The sequence below is a fragment of the Lygodium microphyllum genome, chromosome 1 (assembly GCF_053477565.2).
Source record: "Lygodium microphyllum isolate KBCC chromosome 1, Lygodium_microphyllum_v1.1.10, whole genome shotgun sequence".
Taxonomy (NCBI): domain Eukaryota; kingdom Viridiplantae; phylum Streptophyta; class Polypodiopsida; order Schizaeales; family Lygodiaceae; genus Lygodium; species Lygodium microphyllum.
The window spans coordinates 192,065,624-192,091,017 of NC_141135.1; the positions used below are offsets into that span (position 1 = coordinate 192,065,624).

At 39.7% G+C, this 25,394-nt stretch overlaps 1 protein-coding gene across 1 annotated transcript; it reads left to right on the forward strand.

The window, feature by feature from the left end:
* Positions 1 to 11,513: 11,513 nt before the first annotated feature.
* SCPL50 (serine carboxypeptidase-like 50) lies at positions 11,514 to 13,295 on the forward strand. The gene is made up of 2 exons (XM_087685584.1): positions 11,514 to 12,392; positions 12,587 to 13,295. Exons 1-2 carry the CDS (start codon positions 11,655 to 11,657, stop codon positions 13,259 to 13,261), a joined length of 1,413 nt encoding a protein of 470 aa, XP_087541710.1. The 5' UTR covers positions 11,514 to 11,654; the 3' UTR covers positions 13,262 to 13,295.
* The last annotated feature ends 12,099 nt before the right edge of the window (positions 13,296 to 25,394 follow it).

A 25,394-nucleotide genomic window follows, 5' to 3' on the forward strand; every position in this document is an offset into this window, starting at 1 on the left:
GTTCCTCAGAAATTAGAAGAGCAATCAACTCCTCAAAATCAGGAAATCTTTCACGAACTGAAATGGATGTCCGAAACTGTGCATAATCCTTTCCTAGACCATTCAAGGTCACGGAAACTAAATCATCATCTTCCACTGGTGACCCAATGGAAGCAAGTGCATCTGCAATCTTCTTTACCTTCATGTGGTAGTCGTTGATGCTCATATTTTCTCTTTGCACATTGTGCAACTCTTGCTTGAGCTGCATTTTCCTGGCTTGCGTATTTGTGCTATACATCTTTGACAGAGTATCCCATGCCTCCTTTGGCGTACTTGCATCCTGAATATGCACAATCATGGAGTCTGAAATGCTGATAGACAACCAATACATAACTTTCCTGGCTCTCTCATGCCATGCTTTGAATGCCTGCATTTGCTGTTGATTGGGAACATCAGGAAGAACTGGTTCTTCTTCATTTCCTGCAACAAATTCCCAATATCCTTTTCCCATAAGGAAATTCGTCATTCTAAACTTCCATGCCTGGAAGTTGTTCTTGTCAAGCTTTTCAGTGACAATCTGTGAAAGAGAATCAGATGCCATTACAAAAGACTGCAAAAAATTCTGTCACTGCAAAACCCACAGCTTCACCCTCACAAGGGAGAATCTGCAAATCTGGCGAAAGTGGTATTTGACCACACAGTCACTTCCTAGTGACGATTTTGCATCAACAGGCAACAGGGATGATTCTGTAACTCCCAATGTCTCTGCGCACAAGCATACAATGCAATTTTTACTGTAACTATTCACCGACCTGTAGAACAGTGGCTGCACAGCATAAAACCGAGCCTTTTCCTGAGTGCGTGCAGAAAACTTCCGTCTGCAAAACAGGCCCCGAAATGGCCTCAAATCAAAAAAACAAGGTCGCCAAGGGCTAAAGCCCTATCCCGCAGCATATACTGCCCTCTTGCTTCACCGCGAAGGGCGTCTCAACCTGAGACAATGCACTCCTGCAATTTCCGGCTGTGCTACCTGCAGAGATCTGCTCCCAAAACAGGAAATGAAAGCAACACTGCTCCTCTTACCAGACCACCGCGAGCTTGGCTTGCTTTCTTGAGCTCCTTACCACGAACAAGGCTCTGATACCATGTCAAGATTGTGGGAGAGAAGGAAGGAGTCTCGCTTGAAGCTTTCTTGCTTGCACAATGGGGGAAGACACACAAGGGTGGAGGCTGAAAACAGTTTTCCTCTTCTTAGTTGTGTAAGCCAAAAGAACTCAAGTACAAAGAAATAGAAGAACCCTAGATATGGGTCTCAAACCAAACTCAACTAACTAAGGTGGCATACTAACTGAGCCACGAACTAGAGTAGATAAGGATAGCTATCATGTAGCTATTATTCAGGGGCGGTGTACCAACCGCATCTGCAACTGACAAGTCGGTGACATAAATACACAACGGTCACCCTGGCGTATCACGAGTGGAGCTCGATATCTCAACAGTGAGAACCTATGAAGAAGAAGAATAAGAACAAAGCATGTTTATCAAAGCTAGGAAGAAGAAGAAGATGTGATAAAGAACTCGAGTATACTGAAGACTAAGAAAGATGGCACATGCAAGATGATGTGCAAGTTTAGAGGGGGAGGATGTTGTATGGTTTACAGAATAGAGTATGAAAACTCTATGAGCAACACATTTATTTAGGAATGCTTAACATACATAACATACCCTCATTAATGTGGAAGACAGAGATGCTTGAAAGGCTAAGTCTAAAATTGTATGCATGAGGATGAGGAAAGGGGTAAAACTAGAAAGGTAAAGTATGCTTTGTATGGAAATTTGGGGGGATGGGACCAAGTTGTGGAAAAGAGGGAGATAGTAGGCACAAATTAATGCAAAAATAGTGACTATTTGGGCATGGGTTGGACAGGCTAAAGGAGAGGGCTGAAAAACAGTAGGCATACAAAGCATGCTTCAATGATGAATCTGGAGATAGACTTTAGGGCTGAACAAGGAAGCTGTATGGACTATTATATGAGGAAATTTACAATTTAAAACAGATGGAAACATGAGCTTAAGATAGGCCTTTGCTATCTTGAATATACTTTTATGTATTATTGCTATCAAGAAGCATGTATGGATTGCATACTTCATGCTTATGGGTTGCTCTCCGAGAGATGTTGTATGCTAAAAATAAACTGGTAAAAATAGAGGTTTTGAAGTAGCCCACTTCTATTCTGGAACTCTATATTGTCGTGCTCATCATTGGTATCTTGAAACAAGGGAGATTATAGACAATTTTGAAGCAATCTTGACTCACTACCATACCTAAAGCAAAGGACAATGCTTTATTTGAGCATTAGTCATCATCAAGCATATCTAAGTCTATAAATTCACTATTTTTAAATTATTATTTGACATAAACTATTTTTATTATTTTAATAAATAAAATAGACAATTAATTATTTAAGGGGCAATAAATAGAGAAAAACTAATTCTAGATATTATTTTAATATGGAACTAATGTTTATTAGTTGAATATATTAAATAATTTATCATTTATTCAAATAAAATATATATCATATGAATGGTTTAATATGATAGAGAGTGGAAGGAGAGAAAAGAAAGAGGAAAGAGAGGAGATGAGAGAGAAATGAGAGGTAACAAAGGGTAGAGAGAGGAGGAGAGAGTAGAGAGGAGAGAAAGTAGAGAGAGGAGAGAGTAACGTGGAGATAGTAGAGAGGATAGAGATGAGAGATGAGAGACGAGAGAGAGTAGAATAGAGGGAGGAGAGAGAAAGTAGAAAAATGAGAGTAGAGAGGGCAGGTAGAGTAGAGGAGACAATAGTGGATTTGGTTTTGTAGCTGTGACATTGAGCATACTTGGGATGTTGACAAGCAAACACAACATATTCATGTGTTGCCATTAGTTTGGCCTATTGTTGAGGAACAAATGTGTCTCTGGATGAAATTGTATCTCTTAAAAAGGTTGGATTCAATGTTAGAGATGGGGATAGTCCATGTACCCCTAACATCAATGTTCATTTGGGATTACAATGATAAGCTTCTTCAATTGTGAAATGCAATAAGAAGTGGAGACATGATATCTCAAGAGATGTATAGAAAAGAATTGATTTTGCTAAAGCTTTGGATATAATCTTTATGGAAGAAAATGTCTATTGTCACATTAAATAAATTAGATAGTTGTGGTGCTTCTTTAATTTTAATTCATGTGCCATCCCTTTATGTAATGAAGAGAAAGCACTTAAGCCTATTTTTATCAAAGTGGTTAATGAATATCCTCTTATTTCTAACTTTATTGAACATATAAGTTGTCCAGTATTTATTGTTGAGGCTTGGATTTGTGCTACTGGTTTGTCTCCATTATTCACTTTTTTATTACTTGTTTTCCCATTATTTTTTATTTGAATGTTTTTTAATCCCTTCATCTTTGGATGTTTCAACTTCTTGCAATATTCCATTATATGTCTAAACATGTTACAATTAAAGCGTATTGGTCTACCTTGACCATCTATTTGCGATACTTTCTTAAAGGATTGGACATTATCAATATCTATATCCATGAAATAGGTTTTTTTGTGTGAGCTTTTAAAATAAAAAAAGTTTTTATTAAAAATATTACTTTCTATTTTGCAATTTGTATTGCTTCATACAATGTTTTAAGACCTTGATCTTGGATGCATCATATGACATCATGACCAAAGAAAATGTAATTTCATTGCTTTAGACATTGTAGGATCAATATGTAACAATAACTGGTTGTATTTTATGTCAAATTGAGCAAAATGTTTATTTTCGAGTTGTTTACATTTATTTAGTTACTGTAACACAATTTACATTATATTCTTATTGAGTGCAATATTTAGTTAGCTAGCCTTTAATGTTTGATCAATTATACTTAATCTCATCATTTTATTGTGTATGCCATGTTTCTACAATATCTTCTAGTACTATTTAGATTTCATGTGCCTGCCAATCATCTTGTTACCTATGGTTACTGCTATGTTCTCAAAATGGTCTATCCATGTTAGCATGGCCTTCTTTGTTGGAAGTTTGGAGAAGGCTTTTAGATCGAAACAATGGTCCAATGGTGAATGTGCTTTCATTGAGATTTGAGTTTGTTAGATTGCTAAAAGTGATAATGAGGCTTGGTAAGTGTTACTAAAATTACTAAAATTAAAATTGTATTTAAACATGTTAAAGCTTGTTCCATCATGATTTTTTGAATATTCTCATGTTGCATATCATTAGCCATTTTTAACACATGTGTGTGTGGTTCTTTTATATTAAATGAATTTATGATAATCTCATTTGATAATTTGACTACGTATGACCATGTTTTGAATAGTAAAAATGCTTCATGACTTTTGATTAATGTAGACCTTTCACTACACAAATGTGGAATTGCATTGATTTTTAAAGAAGAAAGATTGCATAAGAAAATTTTAAGAGAAAAATTTTACTTTATTTTATTATTATATTTACACCAAACTTTGATTTTATGGCAGCAAACAAGATGAGGTTGTGTGACAAGTAATTTCTATGATATTGTGGCAGAAGTGCAAGGTCTTGTGAGTGGATTTTGACGTAAAATCTAAACTTGTTTGTGCAACTTGACAAGTAGCATTCTTCTAATGCACCAACTAGCAAAAGCATTTTGGGCTCTGGTTTTTACTTATAAGTGTATTACACAAGTTGTTTCATCTTTTTCTACAATTTTGCATAAGAGGTTGTTTAGAACCTACAAAACAAGTCAAGGCTTAAAATGTCCACTATAGAGACAATGTATATAGGTTACTGTACATTAGTAACTAGTGCATAGATTGCTAGAAACAAAGCAATTTTAGGTTGTAGATCATTTGACACAAGTTGTAGAGATTTCACACTTTTGAAGCTTATTGTGGGTTGCTATTGTATACAATAAGTATTATTAAAGTAGAAGCTTTAATGTATATGATGTAGCAATATTTTAGCTACATATATTGTCATACTATCCATGCATATTTGCTCATTAGTAAGTATACTATTCTTTGATATACTATAGTGGCTTCAAGGAGATCAGTCTATTGATATACTACAAAACAATTGCATGTTGTTATACTGCTACATTTGTAAGAAAGTATTGATGTATTAATACAATGATTTTCACAATATTTGGATAGCAATATATGCATTACTACTAAGTAAATATTCATTTTCTATCTTCTCATAATTCTAGTTATATTGAGCAAGTGTTGCATAAATTTTGCTTATTTCGTGGTGTAGTTTGTTGATTTTCCACCAGTTGTTGTCACCTGACAATTACTTGTTATTTTACACAAATGGCTTTATCATTTGGAATGGATAGGAAACCGTATAATAGCTAGAAGTTTGATGGTACTAACTTTAGTTTGTGGAAAGAGCTGATTCAAGATGTTCTTATTCAAAAGAAGTAGTTGAGGCCCATAAGAGACACAAATGCAAAACCAACAGAATGTCTGAAGACAACTGATCAAAGCTTGACACATTGGCTCAATCCAACATTAGGCTACACTTGGTAGAATTTGTGTAGTTTATAGTTGTGTGTGAGATCATTGCACATGACTTATATAGGAGAAGTTATGTGTCACTTATGAGAACAAATTTGTCTCTAATAAGATGTATCTCATGAAAAAGTTGTTTTGAGTTGTAGATGAAGGAGGGCTCTATTGTCGCCTCCCACATTAATGAATTTAACATCATATTTAGTTATATTCTAGCTCAAAAGTTAAAGTGCAAAGATGAGGCTAAGGTAATCTTTTTACCGTGCTTCTTGCTTACATCATGGGAAACCTTTTAAGAGCTTGATAGATAGTACAATGGTCATGTTTTATGGCATAAGAAGACATGAAGATCATTGCATTCCAAAAAAAGTGGTGTGGATCATAGGTAGCTAAATAGCATGGGCTCAATTGAGCTTGAGCAACAAGATGTGCAATTGTAAGAGTGTACAAACTAGTGTGATTAACCATCACATGTAATGTTTCTATTTCAATAGTAGACATGATCTTTAGTGCAAGTAGTACTAATATAGATAAGCTAGTTATGAGGAGCCATAGGAGAATCAAGAGTTGCAAGCATCCATTGCATGTGTATGTCAATGTTTGATGTTGGAGCTTCAACATAAAGATTCGACCTTTTCTTAGATGCAACTTTTATTGTGTTGAAGGAGAAAGAGATCATTGCTAGAAACCACAAATATGGAAGTCCAAAAGCTAAATTCTAAGCATGCTAACAATCATATGCTATTGAAGATAGAAGCATAGAGTTAGAAGCAACTTGAAGCAAGGTTGCAGTAAAGTCTATAGGGTGTATTTTGGTGACATGAAAAGTGGGCTATAGGGTGCATTTTTTTTCCATGATAGGAGTTGCAATGTCATGTAATGAGCTTATTGAAATGATGACAGATTAATAGAACTGCAAGAGACTTCAATAGTCATTCTAAGCTAGATTTGGAGCAGGAGAATGGCACCAACAAAACAACATGATTCCATCCATGATCTTCATCAAGCATGATCTTCACGAGTAGCCATTATTGTAGAGCATACTCATCTTGCATCAATAGTAGATGGTAAACTCAAATGCTTGAGTAGATAGGATGGTCAACTCTTCAATGTTGAGTGATAGGGCAACATAGAAACAAAGAACCCATACCTTGAATGCCATGCTTTATGTTAAAATTTTTGAAAGAGAGATAGTGATTGCACAATAGAAGAGCACAAAGGTGAAGCACAAAAGAAGATGAATTGAATTAACAAAAGAGATAGGACATCTTTATATAGGCTTTATAATTAGTGGTATCCCAAGGTGGTTTGGTAGATGCTATCTCATCTAATGGGTTTATTAGTAGATCTCGTAATTAAGTGGATTTGATAGGTAAAAGGTGGGTTCCTATGGTGCATTAGAGGTAGGGAGACTCTCCCTTTCTTGATGGGAACAAAGCAAAGGATAAAATAATTAAATCTAGCTAGTATGCTTGTTATGCATTCCCTCAATTCATATTAGCCATTTGGTAGGCCACAATATTATATTGTATTATGCAACATAATTATACATATAAAAACTTTTAAAGTTTGATATTGTCATTGAATTCACTTGGGTTGAATTTTAATACTTTCAAGTTAAAAAGATGCACACAAGACTAACATGCACCAAATACATGAAAGAGGATTTTATTAAATGCGGCTAGGGTTACAGATGGGCCAATGTGACTTGCTCATGCAACACATTATTTCTATTCTCTCTCCAAATCATCAACTTCTCCTTTACTTCTTTGAGTAATATCTCTCCTACTTCCTTTGGTGCTTGAGTTGGAGCTTCACCCCCTTCCACTACTTCTGTGTGAGGGTGAGACAATAGAGGCAAGGGGTGGATTGTTGTGTCTAGAGATGGAGATGAGCTTAGGTAAGTATGTGAAGGGAGATGTGTGCATGTTGCAATGGAAGGAATTGATTCTATTGTTAGGAGACTTGAGACTTAGCATCTGGGCTTCTAGTACTGCTCATAGCTAGGTTGGTGTTGCTATTAAACATTGCAAGCCTACTTTGAACTTTCATCCTCCGCTACCTTTATATCCGCTTCTCTTTCAACCTAAGATTATTTTGTCAAGGATTTCCATTTCTTAGATGTCACCATTATTTTCTTGGCTTGTTAGTTGTTATTGTGCCATGTGCTTAATTTAGTTACACACCCCTAGTCCCTTGGTCACCCACATTAAAAAAACAAAGAAATTGGGTGATAGTTCGTTTTACATACCAAAATGCTTGGATATCTTTAAAAAGGTAATTGTGGCTTACTAGGAAATCCCAGTAGCCTTTGTTGAGAGTGATGACAAGAGTTTAAGTCCCACTTAATGTAGCTATTTTTTAATGAGGATATTCTTTGTTCTCATATGACATGGGCGTGGATCATGCACTTGGGCCGGGATGGGGGGGGGCGGATGTTACTCATTTAGATTTGTCCATAGGTTGAAAAATGCAAAGCATATGCCTTTGTGATGTATGACATTACACCTGTGTAATTTTGAGGTTGGGGGGCATTTATTTCTTAGGATGTAACCATCCTCACACAACTGCTATAATATCTTTGTTTTTTCTTTTGGGGGGGGGGGGGAGTTATTTCTTAGCATGTAACCCATCACACATTTTCGAAATAATATCTTCCACCATTTTTACATGTGTAGCTTAGGACCATATTTTCTTGATCTTTTATCTATTTTTTCCCTTTTTATTATGTGAAATGAGATGCATGGGAGATGCTTTCATTTTAGCTTATGCTTTTCATCCTTCAAAGCTTCTAAAGGTTTTGTGAATAATAAGCTTTCATCATTTTAATGCTTTTAAAGTTTTTGTAAGCAATCATTTAGTCATTTTAAATGTTAGCTTCCCTTTTGTATGACATTGATGAGCGACATTGAGGAGGCATGTCCACAAAATGATGTTGATGAGGTATGTGCCATCCTACTATTGTGCCACACATAGTATTGTGTGTAGTCGTAGTTGCCATATTCTGTGCAGTCGTAGTCATTGTGATGCCGTGTGCAACTGTAGTCATCGTCTGTAATCATCATGATTATTAATGAGTATGTCGTCTACAATCATTGTGATTATAGATGACTATTGTCATGTAATGATTATTATAGTGGTGATTATTTAATCATTATGCCATTTGTTAGAACCTCATCCAAATGTGTAGGTGGCCCTTGATTCAAGGTTGTTGCTTTGACCTTCCCCAATACCTATGCATGCCTTTTGATTTGGTAGGTGGAACTAGCACTCAAAGATTGCAAGGAGTAGGATACTCAGCAAAGTTAGACTATTTCTTGCAAGATGTAGAAGACATTGGAGTACATGTTTAGTTTGCTTGGTTTTGTGAGTTGTCCTTGCGAGAGAAAGTGGTTGGTAGTGTGCGACATTGAAAGAGGATGTTTCAATACATAGATGGCCTATTATTTCATGCACATTGGTCAACATTGATAAACGTTGGAGTACATGTTTAGTTTGCTTGGTTTCGTGAGTTGTCCTTGCGAGAGAAAGTGGCTGGTAGTGTGCGACATTGAAAGAGGATGTTTCAATACATAGATGGCCTATTATTTCATGCACATTGGTCAACATTGGTAAAAGGTACAATTGAGTAGTAGAATTTAGAATTGGTGGACATAAAGGGTGTAATAGTTAATTAAGAGCTATAGTCCATGAAAAATAATAGATTGTAGGGAAAATGGATCATTTGTAAAGACAAGGTGAAGGTTGTAATAATGATGAGTAGTGGGGAAGCATGAAAAGGGAGTAGTCCTTAAATATTAGAGAAGTGGAGGTGGCAAATGCTTGTAGTTGTGATGAGTACTCTAGTGCATACTCTTAACAAGTTGACCATGTAGCAAAGGGCTCCGCTGGTGCATACTATTAACAAGTCCATTACAACAAAGGGCTCAACAAGTGAGTGAAAGGCCTCGAGAGTGCAAATAAGTCAAGGGTATTGGAATGGACAAATGGGATGCCATGGCTAGTGGAGTTGAAGGCATGAACTGTTAACAAGTCCACTACAACAAAGGGCTCAATAAGTGAGTGAAAGACCTCAAAAGTGCAAATAAGTCAAGGGTATTGGAATCGACAAATGGGATGCCATGGCTAGTGGAGTTGAAGGCATGAGCAACACGTACTCCAACCATGCTAGCTATGGTGCCGTTGGACCTACATGTACTTCTAGCCCCACACCCACCCTATAAAAGCTAGTAATTCTTGATGTGTATTGTAGTCTATACAGCTGATTAGTTCTACATAAGTCTTCAGAACTTCTCCACAATCTGAGGCTACAACTTGATCCCTCCTATAAGCAAAATAATACGGACAACCTCTGTAACTTTGTTCACAATAAGCCTTCTACAAGCACATCAATTGCATGTAATATGTAAGTGTCTAAGTATGTACAAATTATAATAATAATAAGTGGGGGTATGTAAGGTAGTACTTAGCATTATTCACAAGTTGTGTACATATATATGTCTTAATATACAAGTACTACTACTACTAATATCTCACTATATGTGTCTATGGATGTATATTTAAGGGTGCAAATATGGACAACTTAGTATTTCAACATGTAGGGGCATGTACAATTATTTTCAATATATGTGCATATACATAATAAAACTAACATTGGTTCATATAATCTTAATATAATACACTAATATAGTTAAATAGTTAGTGATGACCAGTGTTATAGTTAATTAAGTAATTAGTTAGAGTTGATAACTATAAGTTAGCTCATTAATTAACTAACTAGTTAATTAATTATTGTGTAGTTTTGCAATTAAGAGACAAAGATTGTGTGTATGTCTATGTGCGTGTTTGCGTGATTAAACATGAAACCAATAATTATTATATTTAGAATTAATATAGTTTGCTCGTTTGATTTTATCTCATCATTATAGGCTTCACTTTAGCAAAGACAAGTGCAACCTTCATATGTAGGATCTTTGACAATGTTAGAATCTATTCTTTTTCCTTTTTGTCGTAATGAGTAGTAGCAAAGAAAAGTAACGAAAAGCAAAGGAAGGTACATATATTCTCAAAAGACAAGGGAATGACACCTTCCCCTATAATTATAAAACAACGAAGAGACTTGTGTTAACTTTTTGGCATGCTACTTGCATAGCATGCTTATGTGTTTTTTGGTGTTAGTACTATATTTTTATGAAGTTACATGCTGATTCTTAAATAAAAAATTAGTAAAATGTGAAAACCACACATCTCAACTACGTAACTTTCTTTTTTTTTATTTTATGTTTTACAAGGTACTTTTCATCGAGATAACATCTCATGCTATATGGCAGGTCTTTGACCAAATCTGATTAGCTCCAGAAACTTGTAAGTAGCCAACTCCATCTAAATACTCTAAAAAATCATGTAGCTTTTTCAAATACAGGGATTAAGCTGTAAAACCGCATTTAATCATATAGTGTCGCTATATTGACATGAATAAACATACATTGTTATGCTAGTTGAATATAGAACAACTATATACTCCATGTAGATCTTGAATAGCAAATGTTACCTTCATTCGATTTTAGTTGTGTAATAGACCACTCACAATTTCAAAAATGTGTTTTTATGTATGTTAAGCTTTCATTTTCAACCAACATACAATAAAGCAAACTCTTTCAAACAAGGGATTGAATACAAAAGAAGCAAAGTACGACTACCTAAACCGAGCTGCAGGTGTCGATGTAGTTGAGAAATAGCGACGAGTATCTTCGGAATTTTATGAGGACTAGGGAATTGAGATAGATTTTGAAAACTAGCAATGGGGAGGAGGGTATGCCAGGAATATGAGAGGGGGAGGTTGTGGGTGTGGTGGTAGTGGTGTTGTGGTTACTTGTGGGGGGTTAGTAAGGGGGGATGTTGTCTAAAGGCCGGGGCAATTTGGTAACTTTCGGTCGATGAGATAGATAGATGGTCCTCTCCCTACCCACAGGCCAAATTCCAAAAGGAAACAGACGCAAGCTGGCAGTCTTTCGTTGTCTGAGGTCTCCGCCATCGTCAATCATTCACACGGTAGCATGGGGTACTTTCCAAGTCAAATTCCAACCAATATCGATGATGCGTGCCAGGGATTCTGCATCTTGCCGCAGGACCAGCCATGGGTGCCGCCGCTGCAGCAGCAGGACTCCTGTGGAGCTTGCACTTGGCATTCCTGTTCAACTGGGCTGCCCTCGAGACATGCACAGCGGGCCCCCAATCCTTTGCCCTCAATGGGACTACCGCCCCTACAGCGTCTGGGTACCTGATGGTGAACCAGAGCAGCGGCGCCAAGATGTTCTTTGCTTACTATGAGGCCCTCGAAGAACAGAGCACTCCGCGGGGCGGCGGTGGCAAGAGGCATTCCACAGCCACTGCAGCAAATGGAACGCAGGGAGTACCTATCATCCTGTGGCTCCAAGGAGGCCCTGGATGCTCCGGCATGATCGGCAACTTCTATGAGCTTGGCCCTTGGCGCGTTGGCGAAGATCAGGCCCTCCATCGCAACCCGGCCCCATGGAACCGCATATTCGGCCTGTTGTTCCTTGACAACCCTGTTGGTACAGGATTTAGCATAGCCCCATCTGTTGAGGACATACCTACTGATCAAGACCACGTTGCTCGCGATGTGTACGCTGCCTTGCAGGTCTTCTTCGATCTATTTCCGGGCTTTCGGGACCGTCCATTCTATGTAACAGGAGAGAGTTATGCAGGAAAATATGTGCCGTCTGTAGCAGCCTATATCCTCAGGAAGCAGGAAGAGGCGAAGATCACCTTTCCTCCTGGTGTGCAGTCTTCCTTGGCATTGAGGCTGGATGGTATTGCAATTGGCAATGGGCTTACCCACCCAATTGCTCAGGTGAAGAGATAAGTTGATGTTTTCTCATCAAAGCGGGAAGCTTTTATTTACTTGTTGCTCGTAGCTAATGGAAGTTATTTTAAGGTCGTGCATGTTTCATAAGGAACTCAGGTCATGTTAATGTTGCTTAAGTTTTATAGAGAGAGAGAGAGAATACAGAATGGTTTCGAAAGCTCATACTGTTTTCTACTCAGGTGCCCCTCAATGCTCCTACTGCATATGCCATGGGACTTATGGACGAGTTTCAGACTGCTTATGCCAACAAGCTTGCTGCAAAAACTGTGTCACTTATTGAGGTGGAAAACTGGCCAGGAGCACACGAAGCACGGAGTGAGCTGCTGGGTTACATTCAAAATGTGAGTGGGCTTGCAACACTGCTAGATGTTAGGCGGACGGTGGACTACTACACCACAGAAGATGGTGTGGACTATTTGTCTGCCTTTCTTAACAAGGAGGAGGTGCAGAAAGAACTTTTGCATGTGGAGCCACGCACATGGGAGCCATGTAATGGTGTAGTGAGTAGGAGAATGGGTTCAGATGTGCCCAAGAGCACCAAGAATCTGGTAGAGGCTGTTCTGAATCAGTCAGTACCTGTTCTTCTTTATCAAGGACAATTTGATCTTCAAGACGGTGTAGCATCTTCTGAGGCCTGGATCTGCCTTTTGGAGTGGGACGGGCTGAAAGATTTCTACGCCTCAGAGCGGAAGATCTGGACAGAAAACAACATCCTGGCTGGTTATGTGCGCTCCCATTCATTGCTCACGCATGTAGTTATCTCTAATGCTGGCCATCTTGTACCTGCAGATAAAGAGTACCCATCACAGAAGATGATAGAGGGCTGGATCTCTCGACAGGGAATATTTTCTTAAAGCTTTATCCCTGTGATGGGATACACCGCCTGTTTATAGTGCAGTTGTGATTTTACTGATCCAGGAGTCAATCCCTTGTGTTTCCTATAGCTGTTGGGAGGAATGGCTCATATTGTGCTTATGTACATTTGCTTTCTTTCTCTAACACAAACATTCATGTATAAAACAAGCATGAAGAGAGTTCAATGGTGTTGCAAGACAGACAATGTGAAAAATATGCAATCACAATGGAGGACAAATACTGTTTTTGGACCTGAATGCACATGCTTGCTATGTCTACCATAGGATCGATATAAATGACTCTCACTAATGTACGTTGATACAGACCTTCATTTGGAAAGCGTGCGGATGAGATGAATAGCCAACTATTAATTACACTTGTGCATAAGGAGGTAAATGGGGCAGATGATTTAACTCAGGTGTTATGGCCCAAGCTAACATGATGTGAGATCCCCAACCATTGAATTATGAAATCTTTCTTTACAATTTATGATGCAATTCTCGTTCATGTGCAAGAAAAATTTATTTAATGCTTGATTACAATATGTTTGAGGGCTTTGCTTTGTAAAATTCAAAATCTATACGCGTAATCATGAGTTATTAATTTTTAAAAACTTGAAAAGTGCATTTTTAAAGAAAAATAGTATTTTTGTTATTTTGAGCAATCAAATTGTGTTCATGTGAAATAAAATTGAATGTCAAGATGGATTAGATTGTGACTTAATTTGTTGACTCAAAAAAATCAAATAAATACATTAATTTATTTAAAATAAATCAAGAAAAAAATAGTTTTTATGTACCAAAAAACTACAAAAAATCCTTAATGTGTTTGTGGATGTATGGTGGGCCTAATGTACGAGGTTTAACCTCAACTTATTCCCATTTTCATATTGTAGTGTGTGATTTATTGTTTTTTAGATAAGAATATAACTTGAAAACATTCTCTACACCTACCACTGCAAGCATAACATTAATCGGTAACGAGGGGAGGGGATCATGAGTGTTAAACATAGGCTAAAATCTAATTTTTATCATGCACTTTACATATAAGATGCATTCATTTTAAAAGTTGAAGGGTTCAGTAGCACGAGTATGCTCAATGCTATCCCCTATATAACAAAGTAAATACGTTAGTAATATGAAAATCATAAAAAGAATTGGTTGTGCACATCCACATTGATTTGATTAAATAAATTGTTTATACACTCGCAGACATTCACCTTTACATTGCATCCCACATACATAGTATCAAATGAGTATTAGCTCTTGGATTGTATAGCACTTGGTTTCATAAAGATTGGCCCATGTTGAGAGCGTGAAAAATCTCAAGCTATAGGTTTAGTAAGTTTGTTTATTTGGGGGATTAATTCAGTGAGAATTATACTTAATCTCTTGGAATGATTTTTATAAAGAGAGGACCGTGTCATATGTGCTTTATGTGTGAATAGCGCATCTTGGGGCTTATCCCTGAGGTGTAAGAAAGCCGTAGTGGGGCCATGATAGTGAACCAAGGGATGCTCCCTATGTATGTAATACGAGATGTTAGGCATCATTAAATTTGGGTACTTCCTATGAGGAGTCGGAAATGGATCCATTGGACTATAAACAGTACAAATGCGTGCATAACTTAGATTAGAGAGCATATCCTTCATATGCCCCTAGCCGCGAGACCGTGGGGTGTTTTGGTTGAGCATAGAGACTTGGTTAGAGCCCTAGAGCCAGTGTCAAGCCCAGTTTTAGTCGTGATAAGTGAGCTTTGCTAGTAGACAGCTCACTTATACAAAAATGAATTATTCCACAACAGAGAGGGAAGGGTTAGCCATGGTATTTGTGATGTAAAGAAGTTTAGACATTATCTTCTAGTGACACCCTTTACCTTCTTCGTGGATCATCAAGCATTGCTTTATCTTGTAAACAAGCCCTGTACAACAAGATGCATTGCTCGATGGTTACTTCTACTTTTGAAATTTCACTTCTCTATGGTAGTACTACGCAAAGGCAAACATCACTAATATGACAGATCATATGTCCTGCATATACACAGGTGAAGTGACTCGACAAGACATCATTAATCACTTACTGGATGCATATCTTTTAGAATGTTTAGCGAATGAGACTTATTTAAAGCAATCTCAACTCATCTGGCACATGAACATAGGCAATGCAACCAAAAATTTTCAAATGAGAAATATCTGGTTTCCTACCAGTATACCTCTCCTCTGGAGTCATGCCATGTATTGCTGCAATGGGAGTCCTGTTCATTATGTAGACTCTTGTAGCAACTGCCTCAGCCCAGTAAAAATCTGGCAGGTCTTTTTCATTGAGCATGGCACGAGATATCTCTCCAATATGCCTGTTTTTTCTTTCTGCAATTCCATTTTGTTGTGGGGTATGACTACATGAATATTGCTGCTTTATGCCATGCTCCTGTAAGAACCTTGCAAACTCATTTGAGAGATACTCTCCCCATTCATCTGACCTTAGGCATTTTATTTGCAGGCTTGTTTCTTTTTCAACCATAGCTTTAAGAGTTTTGAAATGCCCAAAAACTTCACTTTTCTTTTTCATAAAATACACCCAAAATTTTCTGCTATAGTCATCAATAAAAGTGACAAAATAATGACAGCCTCCAAGAGATGCAGCTTTAGTAGTCCACACATCAGAGTGGATTAATTCCAATGGCTTCTTACTCTCTTGAACATGTTTAGGAAATGGTTTCCTTGCCTGTTTTCCAAATTGACAGGCTTCACATACCTTATGCATTTCTGCAACCTTGAATTTAGGCAATCCTGCAACAATATTTTGGGCTTGCATTGATTTAAGTCATTGTACATTAACATGACCAATGCATTTATGCCAGATATCAATATCTGCAACTACACCGGTCCCATGTGCAAACATTGCTGCACTCAATTCAGGCATGTCTGCATCCAACGTAAACATTCTGCCCTTCTTCTTTCCTTTTGCTATAAAGCGGCCTTTATTTTTCATATCCTCAAAAAAGCATCCATGAGAATTAAATCTGACCTGCAAGCCCTGCTCAACCATTTGACCAGCAGAAACTAGGTTCTTGGTGATATTCGGGACATGAAATACGTCCGATAGGTATTTCTTTTTCCCATCCTGCATAGACAAAGAAATTTTCCCAATCTGCACAATAGGATGTGCAGTATCATCACCAGTCTCCACAAATCCTGGTTTTTCCATTTTCCTTGCAGCCTGCATCCATTCTACATGACCTGTCATGTGGTTTGATGCACCTCAGTCAACATACCACACATCGTTGCTTTCTTCTGCACTTGCACAGAATTGGTCATGTGCTGCACCATAAACAAATGCTCATTTCTATCATCACCCTGTCTACTAGAAGATGCATAATTCTCTTGTTGCAATTTTCCATTCATGATGTCATTCTGCTTTTTATAGCAGTCTTTAGCCATATGACCCATTTTGCCACAGTAGTAGCATTCAACATTGATGTTTGCATTTTGGCCTCTTTGCCATCCACCACGACCTCTTTGGCTCCCCCTGCCTCTAGAGTTACCACGTCCTCCTCCATAGGACTAGTTTTCTTGAGTTTGCTGCATATTCTTATTTCTACCTTGGCCTCCAGATCGGCCTCCTCTACCTTTGCCTTTACCTCTTCTAGCATTTGAGTAGAAGACAGCTTCTTTTGAAGTTCCTCCTGAAGAAGATGCACCACCATTTCTCTGCTCCTCAGAAATTAGAAGAGCAATCAACTCCTCAAAATCAGAAAATCTTTTACAGATGGAAATCGATGTTCGGAACTGTGCATAATCCTTTCCTAGACCATTCAAGGTCACAGAAACTAAATCATCATCTTCCACTGGTGACCCAATGGAAGCAAGTGCATCTGCAATCTTCTTCACCTTCATGTGGTAGTCATTGATGCTCATACTTTCTCTTTGCACATTGTGCAACTCTTGCTTGAGCTGCATTTTCCTGGCTTGCATATTTGTGCTATACATTTTTGACAAAGTATCCCATGCCTCCTTTGGCGTACTTGCATCTTGAATATGCACAATCATAGAGTCTGAAATGCTGATAGACAGCCAGTACATAACTTTCCTGGCTCTCTCATGCCATGCTTTAAATGCCTGCATTTGCTGTTGATTGGGAACATCAGGAAGAACTGGTTCTTCTTCATTTCCTGCAATAAATTCCCAATATCCTTTTCCCATAAGGAATTCCTCATTCTAAACTTCCATGCTTGGAAGTTGTTCTTGTCAAGCTTTTCAGTGACAATCTGTGAGAGAGAATCAGACGCCATTACAGAACACTGCAAAAAAAAATCTGTCACTGCAAGGAACATAGCTTCAGCCTCACAAGGGCTAATCTGCAAAATTGACGAAAGTGGTATTTGACCACACAGTCACTTCCTAGTGACGATTTTGCATCAACAGGCAACAAGGATGATTCTGTAACTCTCAATGTCTCTGCGCACAGGCATACGATGCAATTTCTACAGTAAGTTTTCACCGACCTGTAGAACAGTGGTCGCACAGTATAAAACAGAGCCTTTTCCTGAGTGCGTGCATAAAACTTTTGCCTCCAAAACAGGCCCCGAAATGGCCTCAAATAAAAAAAACAGAGCAACAAAGGGCTAAAGCCCTTACCTGCAGCATATACTACCCTCTTGCTACACCGTGAAGGGCGTCTCAATCTGAGACAATGCACTCTTGCACTTTCCGGCTGTGCTACCTGCAGAGACTTGCTCCCAAAACAGAAAAATGAAAGCAACACTGGTTCTCTTACCAGAACACCGCGAACTTGGCTTGCTTTCTTGAGCTCCTTACCACGAACAAGGCTCTGATACCATGTCAAGATTGTGGGAGAGAAGGAAGGAGTCTCACTTGTAGCTTTCCTGCTTGCACAGTGGCGGAATACACACACAGGTGGAGGCTGAAAACAGTTTTCCTCTTCTTAGTTGTGTAAGCCAAAAGAACTCTAGTACAAAGAAATAGAAGAACCCTATATATGGGTCTCAAACCAAACTCAACTAACTAAGGTGGCATACTAACTGAGCCATGAACTAGAGTAGATAAGGATAGCTGTCATGTAGCTATTATTCATGGGCGGTGTACCAACCGCATCTGCAGCTAACAAGTCGGTGACATAAATGCACAACGGTCACCCTGGCATATCACGAGTGGAGCTCGATATCTCAATAGTACTTTCCTCCATGGGGATCTTGACAATCACAATTGACCTACCCTTTTCCTTTTGGGCGTTGCATTTTCCTTCTTGTCGTGCTTCTGATAGCCCTTATGATTCTCCTCATGAGGTAGTCTCGTTCTGCTACCCCCTCGCAGAAATATCTCAACCCGACATTGTTATCTTCTCCTTTGATCCAACAACGGTGGCGAGGTTGGTCCTGACATATGGTATTTCTACCATTCTCTTTCTTTTAAAAAAAAAGAGAAAAAAAAAGAAAAAGAAAAAAATAAACAAAACTGTTATGGGAGAAAATGAAGAAATTCCCTGTCATAACAGGCCTCGTTCCAATAAAAGGTGGAAACACCCTTGGGTGGAAAGCTGACTGTGGAAAAGGTGATAACACCCCGCAGTTCAGGATAGCTAACTCATCACCAGCAGAACCTCTTCAGAAAGTAATTTGAAGCCACCTCCCTTGGTGGGCTATCTCTGCAATATCAGTCAGTTTGCTCTTCTTAACAGACGACTCTTCTTACAAGTCATTGAAGTATGAGATTTGTAGGCTGCCTCCCTGGGTATGCCTCGTCTTCAAGATCCTGATGACAACAACAGCCGACATGATCTTTATCATTAACCCCTTGAGTGATGTGAGCTTTCATCCTAACAGGATGGGGACGTGAGTATGGGCTGCCCTCTGTATCTATCAAAGAGTGAGACAAAGGGTGGGGTGAGTGACCAGTCTTTCCCTTTAAATTAAATGAGAGGTGAGATGTATGAACGGAGTGCTGCACGCACGGGATGGGCCTCTCAATGCACAATGCACGATCCATTCCTGTGCACTACACCATAAGGCTCCCTAGCCTTCCTTCTTGCACTATATGCTAGCACAGGGTGAGATGCACAGTTGCACCATCAAAAGTGCATAAGGCATACAACCTCTACACAAGTGACGGTAAGGATTACATCAATGGGTTTTAGGAAAGGGCTGCCCTCTGTACCTTTCAACAAGCATGAGACAGAGGGTGGGCTGAGTGTGACTGGTGGTTCTTCAATCAATTATCGAGAGGTGAGGATTGAGGGACGTTACAACAATTGGAGTCAGATACGTTTTTGTTTTCCTATGCACCCACGGGTTGGGTCTTTGCCATCAACAGAGGACACGTCATTATGTTCTGTACACTGCACTACAAGGCTCCCTGGCCTTCCTCCTTGCACCTATGCCAGACGGGGTTGGACGCACTGATGCACCATCAATTGTGCACCCTAGTATACTCCCTCTGTACCATTCCTTTGTGGATTTGTAAACCGGGTGTGAGCTCTGGGTTTTCATCATTATTTCCTTGAGTGATATTAGTCATGGGGCGAGTGACTACTCTTTCAATCCATTTGAGTGATCGTGAGTTGAGTGCAATATCCCTCGTCATCGACGAATTTCTTGAGATTCCTCCAACCAGCTACCTCCCTGGGTGCTGCCGCATGGTCCCTGCCACAAAGGACAAAGAACGTGTACTACGCAGACACCTTGCTACCTCTTGCAGCCCACAAGATACAAGACACAACCTTGATAGTCGACATTCCTCCTCGGCAATATGGGCCAAGTTTTTCTAACCCTACACCTTCTATTTCTCAATGACGGTTATGTGTTAAGTGTGGGGACGTTCGTGGTTGGTCTGATGTGTGGTACTAGGTCCTTCTTGTTCGGTGTACTCTTCATGCTGGTTTTAAGTGTTGCGCGTCTATGTTGCATACCCCCAGGCATATACCCTGTTCTGATCATGTATCCATGCCGTGACTTCATTTTACCCTGATGGGGTCCCTTCCCTACTCCTCCATTCTATTTCCCTTGTCCTCGGAGATATTTTTTGGCCGTTTTTCTTTATCCTTTGTTTTGTGACTTTTTTATACGAACGCACCCTACATTCACCGGAATCCCAATCCAACCTTATAATCCTATTTGTCCCTTTGAACTGCCTATTTTTCCTTTTTATCGACCTGTTCCGACAGATGGTTCTCAAGTTATTAATTTTTGAAGCAATTCCCGTAAAATGGACGTTTTCCATGTGAACACGCCTTTATTGTTTCAGAACCCTGATCTGATGTGCTAGACCTGTCCTACTCATTCCCCCTAACATTTTTCCTTTTTGCTCTGTGTCATTCCGATGCACGGTTTATCCGTTATTAATTTTTGCGGATTTTCGAGCCTTTTCGTGCTTATTTTTCATTATTTTCCATGTGAATATGTCTTATTTTCATCGAAATTCCAGTTTGACTTGACAGCCATATCCTGTCAACCTTTCCCCCACTTTTTCCTTTTTCGTTCCCCCTCTTCTAACTGCCAGATTTTTAGTTAATAATTTTTCTGAGTGTTTTCAGGTGTGATTTTCGTGTTTTTTCCACGTGAACCCCTCCTAATTTTCCCCAAACTGAGTTTGGATGCACCACTCTTGTGAATTCCTTTCTTCCGGACATTTTTCCTTTTTATTGTCCTCTATTCCGGTGCACGGTTCTTTCCGTATTAATTTTTGAGTCCATTTTTGGGTCTGTTTTTGGGGTTTTTTCCATGTGAACGCGTCCTATCTCAATCGGAACTGTGTTTTATTGTGATAGGATTGTAGGACACATTGTTTTGCACAATTTTTCTTCTTTCCGCACTTCGTTCCGATGCACGGATTTTTCGATATTAATACCTGTATGTGTCTTCGAGTTTGTTTTTTGTGTTTTTTCCATGTGAACACCCTGATTTTTCCCCGGACCTGGTGTTACATGTTTCCATCATTTTCCCGTCGTCTCCTGGCACATATTTCCTTCTTATAGTTTTTCGATCCGACGAACGGTTTGGATTTTATTAATTTTTCTTACTTTTTTCCGTGTGACCGCATTTCTCGTATCGCGCGTGAATGCATTTATTTCTAGTTTTACGCACCTTGGGACGCCCCCGTGGCGTCCGTGGCTCGGGCGTCACCGTCCCTGCATGTTTGACCCCGTCACTGCAAATTTTTTTTACCCCTGCTCGCGCATGCGCACAAGCCGAGGGTGTGTTTCTTGCCCCTCCATTTTTCATTCTTTTATTTATTATTTATTTTTTTTCCATTAAAAAAAACAAACAAACACAACAAAAGAAAAACAAAAAGAGAGAGAAAAAAAACAACAAACCACCTCGAAAAAGAAAAAAAAGAAAAAAAAACCAACAAAGGCACAAATCGAAGACAAAAAAAACACACAATCGAATACATAATTATAATAATAAATAAATCCAACAAAAAAATAATATTAAAAAAAAACAACAAAGCAACACCAAAAGAAAAGAAAGAAAAAAAAAACACCACAGAAAGATAACAAAGTAAGAAAGAAAAAAAGAAAGAAAAACAAGAAAGAAAAAAAACAAGGGCACAAAACAAAAACAAAGGAAAGAAAAAAGAGAACGAAAAAAAAACACACAACAATGAAAGAAACAGAGAAAAAAAAACAAACCTTACCTGTTACCGTTGCGCGCCCGTGTCATTTCCTTCTTCCTCCCTCCTTCCTCCTCCCTCTCTTCTTCTTTTTTCTCTTCTTTTCTTCTTCTCTTTCTTCTTCTTCTCCTCCTCCTCCTTCTTCTCTTCTCCCCCCTGCTGCGCGACGCCCTCCGCCGCCCTTCACCTCCTCGACTGGTGCCGCCTCCCGTGCTCAGCCGCCTTCGGTCTCCTCCTCCAGCCCTCGGCCGCCCTTCGCCCCCGCCAATGGCTCCAGCCGCCCCAGCGCTTCCAGCCTTGTCTCCCACCACGTCACCTGTGCCGCCCTCCCGCCGTCCTCTGCCGTCTTCGACTCCGCTTTAGCTGCCACTCTTCGTCTTCGACGCCCTCGGCCGCCGCAGAGCTTGCCCGCCAGCCGCCAATGCCCGCCATCATCCCCCTCCACCTCTTTCTCCTCACTCTTCACCTCTTCCTTCTCCTCCTCCTCCTCCTCCCCCACCACCACTGCCACCTGCCTTCTCCTCCTCCTCCTCCTCCTCCTCCTCCTCCTCCTCCTCCTCCTCCTCCTCCTCCACTACCACATGCCTTCTCCTCCTCCTCTTCCTCCTCCTCCTCCTCCTCCTCCTCCAACCCCCCTTTTGGTTAGTGTCTAACCTAACCTTAGTTCCCACTAACCTCACATTAGTTAATAATTAACCTAACCCTAGTTAGTTCACTTAACCCTAAGACAACTAACCCTAGCTAGTTCACTTAACCCTAATACAACTAACCCTTGTTAGTTCACTTTACCCTAAGACAACTAACCCTAGTTAGTTCACTTAACCCTAAGACAACTAACCCTAGTTAGTTCACTTAACCCCCATCAACTAACCCTAGTTAGATTAACTAACCCCCCTCAACTAACCCTGGTTAGTCCCCACCCTAACCTAGTTAACCTAACTAGACTGACCAGACCTAACTAGATTGACCAAACCTAACTAGACTGACCAGACCTAACTAGACTATTCAGACCTAACTAGACTAACCAGACCTAACCCGACTTAACCTACTTAACCAGACTTGACCAGACTAACCTAACTAACCTAATTGATTTACTCAACTAAATTAACTTAATTGACTTTCTCAGACTAAGCTAACCTAATTCACTTAATCTACTCAGTTAGCCCCCATTCCTGCCTTTTCTCTTCCGTTCTTTTCCCACTGAGTACGGGTGTGCTAGCGGGCATTCACGCGCGAGGACGCGCTTCCGACTTGTCCGTGCGGTGGAGTATTGTAGTCCACCGTTCACACGCAGTCATCCTTCGTTGTTCACACGCACCCCAGGTACCGCCTTTTATTTTCCAACCCGCAAATACATAAAAATAAACATAAAACCCATAAAAATTTCAAAAATTCATTTAAAATCGAAAAAAAAGTGCAATTTTTTTTTTGATAGTTGAGGGGGGTTAAGTGAACTAACTAGGGTTAGTTGTCTTAGGGCTAAGTGAACTAACTAGGGTTAGGTTAATTATTAACTAATGTTAGGTTAGTTATTAACTAATGTGAGGTTAGTGGGAACTAAGGTTAGGTTAGACACTAACCAGAAGGGGGGGTTGGAGGAGGAGAGGAGGAGAAGGCAGGTGGCAGTGGTGGTGGGGGAGGAGGAGGAGGAGGAGGAGGAGGAGAAGGAAGAGGTGGAGAGTGAGGAGGAAGAGGTGGAGGGGGATGATGGCGACACCGGTGGCTGGCGGGTAGGCTCCGCGGCGGCCGAGGGCGTCGAAGACGAAGGGCGGCGGCTGGAGCGGTGTCGAAGACGGCAGAGGTCGGCGGGAGGGTGGCACAGGTGACGTGGCGGTAGACGAGGCTGGATGCGCTGGGGCAATTGGAGCCGCTGGTAGGGGCGAAGGGCGGCCGAGGGCTGGAGGAGGAGATCGAAGGCAGTAGAGTATGGGAGGTGGCACCAGTCGAGGAGGCAAAGGGCGGCCGAGGGCGTCGCGCAGCAGGGGGGGAAGAGAAGAAGGAGGAGGAGGAGAAGAAGAAGAAAGAGAAGAAGAAAAGAGAGAAAGGAGAAGAAGAGAGGGAGGAGGAAGAAGGAGGGAGGAAGGAGAAAAGGACGCGGGCGCGCAACAGTAACAAGTAAGGTTTTTTTTTTCGTTTTTTTTCTCTGTTTCTTTCATTGTTGCGTGTTTTTCTTTTGTTCTCTTTTTTCTTTCCTTTGTTTTTGTTTTGTGCCCTTGTTTTTTTTCTTTCTTGTTTTTCTTTCTTTTTTTCTTTCTTGCTTTGTTATCTTTCTGTGGTGTTTTTTTTTCTTTCTTTTCTTTTGGTGTTGCTTTGTTGTTATATTGTTTTTTTGTTGGATTTATTTATTATTATAATTATGTATTCAGTTGTGTTTTTTTGTCTTCGGTTTGTGCCCTTGTTAGTTGTTTTTTTTTTCTTTTTTGAGGTGGTTTGTTGTTGTTTTTTTTTTCTTTCTGTCTTTTTGTTTTTCTTTTGCTATGTTTGTTTTTTTTTTAAAAATGGAAAAAGAAAAATAAAAAACAAATAAAAGATAAAAAATGACGGGGTCAAACAAGCAGGGATGGTGACGTGCGAGCCACAGACGCCACGGGGGCGTCTCAAGGTGCGTAAAACCAGAAACAGGCACGTTCACGCGCGATACGAGAAAAGCGGTCACACGGAAAAAATTAAGAAAAATTAATAAAATCCAAACTATTCGTCGGATCGAAAAATTGTAAGAAGGAAATATGTGCCAGGAGACGAGGGGAAAATGATGAAAACATGCAACACAAAGTCCTGGGCAAAATCAGGGTGTTCACATGGGAAAAACGCAAAAAAAAACCCGAAGACACATACATGTATTAATATCGGAAAATCCACGCATCGGAACGAAGTGCAGAAAGAAGGAAAATTGGGCAAAACAATGTGTCCTACAATCCTATCATGATAAAACACAGTTCTGATTGAGATAGGATGCGTTCACATGGGAAAAACCCCAAAAATAAACTCAAAAATGGACTCGAAATTTAATACGGGAAGAACCCTGCACCGGAATAGAGGACTGTAAAAAGGAAAAATGTCCAAAAGAAAGGAATTCATAGGACTAGTGTATCAAAACTCAGTTTGGGGGAAATTAGGAGGGGTTCACGTGAAAAAAACACAAAAATCACACCCGAAAATACTCGGAGAAATTATTAATTGAAAATTCCACAGTCGGAAGAGGGGGAAGGAAAAAGAAAAAAGTGGGAAAAAGGTTGACAGGATACGACTGTGAAGTCAAACTGGAATTCTGATGAAAATAGGACATGTTCACATGGAAAAATGTAAAAAATAAGCACGAAAATGCCCGAAAGCCTGCAAAAATTAATAACGGATAAATCGTGCATCGGAATGACACGGAGTAAAAAGGAAAAATGTCAAGGGGAACGGGTAGGACAGGTCTGGCACATCAGATCAGGGTTTCGAAGTAATAAAGGCTCGTTCACATGGAAAACCGTCCATTTTACTGGAATTGCTTCAAAAATTAA

Coding starts and splice junctions, on each gene's coding strand:
- SCPL50 (XM_087685584.1), top strand. CDS start 11,655: ATGGGTGCCGCCGCTGCAGCAGCAGGACTCCTGTGGAGCTTGCACTTG. Junction 12,393..12,586: donor TTACCCACCCAATTGCTCAG/GTGAAGAGATAA, acceptor TTTTCTACTCAG/GTGCCCCTCAATGCTCCTAC.